The 9,017-nt window shown below is 41.3% G+C and overlaps 1 protein-coding gene across 1 annotated transcript; it reads right to left on the bottom strand.

Annotated features, from left to right (window-relative positions):
* Positions 1-2,963: 2,963 nt before the first annotated feature.
* On the bottom strand, positions 2,964-3,911 carry LOC133775836 (olfactory receptor 6C4-like). Its single transcript, XM_062214321.1, has one exon. The coding sequence runs from the start codon at positions 3,909-3,911 to the stop codon at positions 2,964-2,966; it is 948 nt and encodes a 315-aa protein (XP_062070305.1).
* Positions 3,912-9,017: the final 5,106 nt, after the last annotated feature.

Genomic DNA, 9,017 nt, shown 5'->3' with positions numbered 1-9,017 from the left:
TAACAATGTAGTTCACATGTCATTCTTGGAAAAATTATTAGCAAAACAATACATTTACCACATCTGAGTAAAAGAAATAAAATTGTGTGGAAATTTTTACACATGTGGGGTAAGCAAAAATTTGAATTGTTACTTGAGTCAAGGTCTATTCTTTAAATTGTTTGTCATTATATTTATAAAATCATCACAACATGTCATTTGATATTTTCACAACCACAGGACAATGCGGCCAAAGCAAAAACATAATCAACTTCCCTTAACCAACTATATCAAACCATCACCAACTACAGGGTTTTCTCCACAATCCATCCTTTCAGATCAGCATCTTGAATAACTAACTTGGAACATGAATTCTACAATTAAAATACCCCATCTCCTTTCCTGTGCAATGCTCCAATGGACTATTATAACATCATGTCTCATGCCACACAACGTGTCAATAGTTTTTTTCATGTTAGTTCTAAAATGGACAGCCAAAGGTGATCACATCTTGATCTCTTGTTTACCAATGCAGACACTTTTCTAGGTGCATCTGGAAAGACTTAGAGCCACAATCAGGCTTCTTTCCACCTCTGTTTATAGTTCCCTCAATTTAAATTATCTGTAGGGGGGGGAAAACTTTAACTTTCCTGTTCTTTGTTCCAGACTTCATAATGTGTCTAGGTTTTAGTGCCTTCAACTTCTGGACTTTGAGTTCTAAACACCTGGGAAATCAATGAAATCAACAGGACTTTCCACCAGGGGAATTTTTGTCAATTCATCATAGGGATAAATAGAATTTTAAGATGATTATAAAGATATGATGACATAGTATGTAATATATGCATTATTGTATTCTGTTTCTATAAATAACATTCAACAACATAAATTAGATGATTACATGAGCTATTATATTCCATTTACATATAGAATATTCAACCCTGAAAAATTTTTATTGTGTCATTTGAATAGTTTATGAGTAGAATGCCAGTCATATAATATGTAAATGTGTATGTATATGTGTACTTCAAAATCCAGTATCAGGACCATGTTTATCCATCACAGAATCCATAATGTTCTTTTTTTTAAAAAATGTTTTATTTATTTATTTCAGAGGTAGTATTACAGACAGTGAGAGCGAGAGACAGAGAGAAGGGTCTTTCTTCCCATTAGTTCACTCCCCAGCTGGCCACAACGGTCAGAGCTGCACTGATCAGAAGCCAGGAGCCAGGAGCCTCTTCCCTGCGGTCCAGAGACCCAACCTCTTGGCCATCTTCCACTGCTTTTCCAGGCCACAGGAGAGAACTGGATTGGAAGAGGGACAGCTGAGATAAGAATCGGCACCCAAATGGGATCCTGGCACCACGGGCAGAGAATTAACCTACTGCGCCATGGTGCTGGCCCCAACAGTGTTCTTTTTTTTTTTTAAACTTTTATTTAATAAATATAAATTTCCAAAGTACAGCTTTTGGATTACAGTGGCTCCCGCCCCCCATAACTTCCCTCCCACCCACAACCCTCCCATCTCCCACACTCTCTCCCATCCCATTCACATCAAGATTCATTTTCAATTCTCTTTATATACAGAAGATTGATTTAGTATATATTAAGTAAAGATTTCAACAGCTTGCACTCACACAGAAACACAAAATGTAAAGTACTATTTGATTACTAGTTATACCATTGATTCACATAGTACAACACAAGGACAGAGATCCTACATGGGGAGTAAGTGCACAGTGACTCCTGTTGTTGTTTAACAATTGACACTCTTGCTTATGGCATCAGTAATCACCCTAGGCTCTTGTCATGAGTTGCCAAGGCTATGGAATCCTCTTGAGTTTGCCAACTACGATCTTATTTAGACAAGGCCATAGTCAAAGTGGAAGTTCTGTCCTCCCTTCAGAGAAAGTTACCTCTTTCCTTGATGGCTCGTTCTTTCCACTGGGATCTCACTCGCAGTGATCTTTCACTTAAGTCTTTTTCTTTTCCAGAGTGTCTTGGCTTTCCATGCCTGAAATACTCTCATGGGCTTTTTAGCCATATCCGAATACCTTAAGGGCTGATTCTGAGGCCAGAGTGCTGTTTAGGACATCTACCATTCTATGGGGTTCTTAGTACCTAGAAATAACATTCTGTATCTCCTTAGAGTTACCAGAAGAAAATCTTTGAAACAACAGTTTCCCAACTTTGAGATTCACATGAACCAAATAGATTTATATATTTGAGGCTCTCCACTAAAATGTTTTGAACTGTATTGATTTAAAACTAACTAAAAGAAGATACCAGGTAATATGTTTATCTCAATATAAGAAAGACTACCATGGCCGGCGCCGTGGCTCAATAGGCTAATCCTCCATGTTGTGGCACTGGCACACCAGGTTCTAGTCCCCGTTGGGGCTCCGGATTCTGTCCCGGTTACCCCTCTTCCAAGCCAGCTCTCTGCTGTGGCCAGGGAGTGCAGTGGAGGATGGCCCAAGTGCTTGGACCCTGCACCCCGTGGGAGACTAGGAGAAGCACCTGGCTCCTGCCTTCAGATCAGCGCGGTGCACCGGTCGCAGCACACCAGCAGTGGTGGCCATTGGAGGGTGAACCAATGGCAAAGGAAGACCTTTCTCTCTGTCTCTCTCACTGTCCACTCTGCATGTCAAAAATAAAAAAAAAAAGAAAGACTATCACAGCAAACAGAATGGATTATTAGGTCAGTTAACCGCTAAGGTAAATAATTAGAACATGAATAGGGGCTGGTGCTGTGGCTCAGCAGATTAATGCCCTGACCTGGGACACCAGCATCCCATATGGGCGATGGTTCAAGACCCGGCTGCTCTACCTCACAAATGAATAAAATAAGATCTTTATAAAGAAAAGAACATGAACAAAGTAATACATTCACAAATTGTAAGGTATACAGAAGATTGTGTACATTGAAAAGGGACTAGAATCAATCAAGGAGAAGCTACACCCACCACTGAGGAGCTGTGGTTCTACTTCCCCCTGCACAGAGCATCCCTGAGAGCCCGGTGTACCTGCTTGTTGCGCAGGGTGTAGATGACAGGGTTCAGCACTGGGGTCAGCACCGTGTTCACCAGAGCAGCCTGACTGTTGAAGTCCACCCTGCTTGTCTGCTTTGGCTTCACATAGATGAAAAGACAGCTGCCGTACATGAGAGAGAGGACGATGAGGTGAGACGAGCAGGTGGAGAAAGCTTTCTGCCGCTCCTTGGCTGATGGCAGCTGCACGATGGTGACTACAATGTGGCTGTATGCGATGGCAGTTACAAGGAGGGATATAAAAATAACCAAAAAAGCAATATCGAAGAACAGCATTTCAACAGACCTGGTATCAGAACAGGAGAGCTTAGCCAAAGGCCCAAAATCACAGAAGAAGTGGGGGATGACATTGGGGCCACAGAAGGAGAACTGGGAAAGATGGACAACTGGGACCACCATGAAGAGGAATCCCAAAGTGAAGCAGGCAGTGACTAGGAGGGAACACACCCTGGGGCTCATGATGCTGGAGTAATGCAGAGGTTTGCAAATGGCCAGGTACCGATCCAGTGACAGCACTGCCATAAGGAATAAAATACTTGTCCCTACGGAAAGGAAGAAAAAGGCTTGCGTGAAACAGGTAGCAAAGGAAATAGCTTGCTTCCCTGACAGGAAAATGGTCAACAGTTTAGGAATAACCGTGGAAATGCAGCAGTTTTCCATAAAGGAGAAAGTGCTGAGGAAGAAGTACATGGGTGTGTGGAGGCGATGGTCAGCCCAGGTGATGCTGATGATGAGCGTGTTTCCCATGATGGAGGCCAGGTACGCCAGCAGGTGCATCAGGAACAAGATGTTCCCCAGGTGCTGGACAGCAGGGAAGCCCTCGAGGATGAACTCCTGAACTGTTGTCCTATTCCTTGAATACCACATCATCAGCTTCTTCATTCCTTCGTCAGCCCTCACTGAGCTGTTTGAAGTCTCACAACAGAAGAAGGGAGAATCTTATTTCATCAAACTTACAATAGCCAGGGCAGTCACACTTTCTTATTTTTAAAGTGAGGCTATTTTTTTAAAATTTTTGTTTATATAAGGAGAACAAATTTCATGCATTTCATATATACTGATTTAAGAACTTAATGATACTTCCCACTACTCTCCTTCCATCCAGCCCATGTTCCCACCCTCCGTCCTACTTGCTTTCTTATTTTTCTTTTGGTTTTCAATGGTGTACTTCAGCTTATTTCATAACCCTCCATTAAATAAAGAATTCAACAACTAGTAAGTAGAAAAACCACTGTTCCTCAAGAGAATTGACAAGGGCTCTTAACAATAATCAAACCTCTGGCAATAATCAAATCTCAAAATGTCAATTTTACTCATATATGTTTCATCTTTTGTGCTCTGTTTAAAAGTTAGCATAAATCTGGGAAAACATTGTATTTGTCTTTTGGCTACTTGCTTATTTCACTAAGCATAATGGTTTCCAGTTGCATACAGTTTGCTGCAAAAGGCAGGCGAGAATAGAGTTTACTTATTATGCTTTTTCAATTGATTATGCTATTTATTTGAAAATGAAAAAATTGCTATCCACTGAAACACCACAAAATCCACCCACCAAATGCCCACAACTTTTGGGTTTGGACCAGTCCAAGGCCAAATGGTGTTAGCCCAATCAGATCTCCTATTTGGACAGCTGGGACCCAACTACTTGAGCCATCACCTACTGTCTCCTAGGCTGCGCATAAACAGGAAACTGGAATTGGGATAGTACCAAAAACTGAAGCAGGCACCCCAGTATGGGAAGCAGGGATTCAAACCAACATACTCACCCCTAATACTGAAAACACTATATTTTACACATGGCTTTTTCCCATTGCTAATTGAAAATCAGTAATTTTATCTATGAATATGTAGCCATCAACATGGATAAATAAGAACTGTGCTTAGAGCTTCCATTGTTCCTATGAATGGTAGAGAAGTTAGGCTGAGGCACAGCTGGAAGGCCGCCAAGTATGAGGCCAGCGTCCTATGTCAGGGTGTCAGTTCTAATTCTGGCAACTCTGCTTCCAGTACAGTTTCCTGATAATGCTGGGGAAGCTACGGATGATGGCCCAAGTGATGGGGAACACTGCCAAAAATGTGGGAGAGCTGAAAAGTGTTCCTGACCTCTGGTTTCATCCTAACCAAGCCCTGACTATGTGGGCCTTTGGGGTGTGAATGAGCAGATGGATGGTCTCTCTCTCTCTCTCTCTCTATGTGTATGTGTGTGTGTGTGTGTTTGCCTCTGTTTAGGGGGTAGCATATCTCCCTTTATCTCTGATGCTCTGCTTTTCTAATGAATATTTTTAAAAATACAAAGGTGGAATATTTATAGTATTGGTCATTTTCCTATATATTACATTGACAAGCTGAAAAAAAAGATCTTTAGTAATGTTATCTGATCATACCATATTACTGATAAGAAAACACTCAGATTCTATAGCCACAAAATGAATATTGCAAATGGAAAATTTAACTTATAAAAAAATCTTGGAGAGCGGCAAGATGGCGGAATAGGAAGGGAGCACACTATTAGTCCGGGGGGAGAGACAGTTTAATAAAAGTGGAGATACTGCAGGGTCAAGGAAGAGTAGGGGAAGAAACAGCAGAGGAAACTCTTCCGGAACTAGTGATTCACAGTGGACCTGCGTGGAGAGCGTGGGAGCCCAAGTTCGGGACACCAGCGGCAGAATCAATGCACCAGCGCTGGAACGTGAGGTGAGCCGAACCTCAATAGCCCGAGACACCAGCGGGCAAGCGGAAAGAGGAGACTAGAGGGAACGAGGCTTGAAAGTGGGGAAAAGTTCACCAGGCTAACTAGAAGAGAGAGAGAGGAAAAAAAAAAGTGACCGATATGGACACGAGTTTCTCTCTCTCTGCTCACCTCACCTCTCAAAGGCGAGCAAGACAAAGAGCAGGTGCCATTTTGGACATACATCATAAGCAGGGCGACCTCAGGTCTGCACTGGCCCTGAGCCTAGCAGAAAAACCTGACTCTGGGGGGAGGGGTGAAATAACAGGTGATAAGCATCTAACTTGGCAACCCAGTGGGAGACTGCAGGAGAATTGGAGCCCACACTGAGGGCAGCAGAGATTCCCTGTGTGGTCCTTGGGAAAGAGCTTCCGATCTCTGGCTCCTGTGGGTATATCATTTGCCTGCTAACTACCTCCAATTACATTCAGCTGTGTGGAATTACTTCCCTTTTGAATCAAAAAAAGAAAGAAAGAGATTTACCACGCCTAACCTGGGAGTGTCATCTTTGACACACCCTCAACCCTGAGGAACCAAACAGAGCTCTCAGTCCACACGCATCTCAAGCCTCTAAGGATCCACCGAAAGCAGACAGTCCACTTAATATAGAGCCATAGTATAACAAGAAAAAACACCACAGTGAAGAAACCAAATATTTCCAACATGCCAAACAACAAACGCAAAAACCGAGGTAACAAGAACAAGGAAGACACTATGATGCCCCCAAATGAAAAAGACACCCCAATTCAAGATTATGAAGATGATGAGATCGAAGAAATGCAAGAAGCAGATCTCAAAAAATTCATAAGAACATTAAGAAGTTCTCAAAAACAAATTCTTGAACTACAGAAATCCTTAATGGACAAGATAGAAAATCTCTCTCGTGAAAATGAAATATTAAGAAGGAATCAAAATGAAATGAAACAACTAGTGGAACAAGAAACTGTGATAGTGATGATAAATCATAATGAAATGAAGAATTCAATAGATCAAATGACAAACACATTAGAGAGCCTTAAAAACAGAATGGGCGAAGCAGAAGAGAGAATATCAGACTTAGAAGACAGAGACCAGGAAAGGAAACAGGCAAACCAAAGAAAAGAAGAGGAAATTAGAAATCTAAAAAATATTGTCGGGAATCTACAGGATACTATTAAAAAACCTAATATTCGGGTTCTAGGAGTTCCTGAAGGCATGGAGAGGGAGAAAGGATTAGAAGGCATTTTCAGTGAGATACTAGCAGAAAATTTCCCAGGTTTGGAGAAGGACAGAGGCATCTTAGTACAGGAAGCTTATAGAACCCCTAATAAACATGACCAAAAGAGATCCTCACCACGACATGTTGTAATCAAACTCACCACAGTGAAACATAAAGAAAAGATCCTAAAATGTGCAAGAGAGAAACGTCAGATTACTCTCAGAGGATCTCCAATTAGACTCACAGCAGACTTCTCATCAGAAACCCTACAAGCTAGAAGGGAATGGCGAGCCACAGCCCAGGTACTAAGAGAGAGAAACTGCCAGCCCAGAATGTTATATCCTGCAAAGCTCTCATTTGTGAATGAAGGTGAAATTAAGACTTTTCATAGCAAACAGAAACTGAAAGAATTTGTTGCCACTCATCCTGCCCTGCAAAAGATGCTTAAAGATGTGTTACACACAGAAACACAGAAACATGGTCACCAATATGAAAGAAGGTAAAGGAAGGAAACGTCACAGCAAAAGATCACAGGAAGCTCAATTTCTTTTTGACATAGAATTAAACTCTGATGCTCTGTTAAAGCAATGTGTTAAAGTAATCTATTATGTTCTCTTGATGTCTGTTAAATTCTAATTGTTCAAAAACAGCTGAATTTTTATTAAGAGCTATGGGTTATTTAAATATGTGCTTATTTTCAAAGATTTGAATAATCACCTTGTAACAAATTTGGTCTATGTTATGTCATGATTTTAAGGAATCGTATTTCAACCAGATATTTTGGATTTTGAGCCTTCTTGGCATTCTTGACAGGCATTCCAAAAATCAAAGTTTCAAACAATCTGTCTCTAAAATATCCAATAAATCCTGGACTTTGGTTTTTCCAGTTTGGCCCAACTGAAAAAATCGAAGCACCTATGTCTCTCATCTTATGGAGACACCAACTAATCAGGCTATTTGGATTATATTAGAAGTACTGTCAAAATATGATCAGAGTTGGCAAACTTGGAAGGCTTCCATAGCCTTGGCAACTCGTGATGAGAGCCCAGGGTGGTTACTGGCGCCATAAACTAGAGTGCCAATTTGTTGGGTCAACAACAGGAGCCACTGTGCACTTGCTCCTCATGTGGGATCTCTGTCCTTAATGTGCTGTACATTGTGATTTAATGCTATAACTAGTACTCAAACAGTATGTTTCACTTTGTGTTTCTATGTGGGTGCAAACTGTTGAAATCTTTATACTAAATTGATCTTCTGTATATAAAGAGAATTGAAAATGAATCTTGATGTGAATGGAAGGGGAGAGGGAGCAGGAGAGGGGAGGGTTGTGGGTGGGAGGTAAGTTATGGGAGGGGGAAGCCATTGTAATCCATAAGCTGTACACTGGAAATTTATATTCATTAAATAAAAGTTAAAAACAAATCTTATGGCCATGGAGTCTGTAATCCCACAAAAATACTCCTTCATCATTTCTTAGGGCTTATTTGCAGGATTTCAGGACATAATAGCATTGGAGGAAAAATTTTCTGTGGCTCCACTGCAACTGAAGTAGGTTGGATCAGGCACAAAGAAGCACTGACTAGAATGTTGGTGACTCAGCCCAGCCCCTTTTGATCCTATGCTGACATCAGTAAGGAAGAGATGTGTTTTCCATTCGTCCCATGATAAGTGATCATCCAGGGAGAATCTTGCTGTTCCTATGCCCCCTGGTCCATATGATTAAGAACTACCTACCAAGAAACAGAAAGAACAATGGTATGATGCGGCTCCAACAATTATTTTCTGATTCCTTCTCTCTCCTACTGTCTACCCATGTTGAATAAATATTGTCCCTTTTCCATTAAATCCTCAGATTTCTTTTGGGTGACATTTTTTTTTCACATTGGTCAACTAGTGTTCCTGTCAGATCTCCACCTAGCTCTCTGATTTACCCAACATCAATGACCCTAATCCTTTACTGTGACAGATATGCATGAAGCAGACTAGATTCTGCTTCCATTTACAACAAATGATTGATGTGATGGCCCAGTCACACCAAGGCCACCTACTCACCCACATGCAG

This window comes from Lepus europaeus, chromosome 17, assembly GCF_033115175.1.
Source record: "Lepus europaeus isolate LE1 chromosome 17, mLepTim1.pri, whole genome shotgun sequence".
NCBI classification, from domain to species: domain Eukaryota; kingdom Metazoa; phylum Chordata; class Mammalia; order Lagomorpha; family Leporidae; genus Lepus; species Lepus europaeus.
Note: the sequence above shows the minus strand (reverse complement) of the source record. Positions and strands in the feature narration are given on the sequence as shown.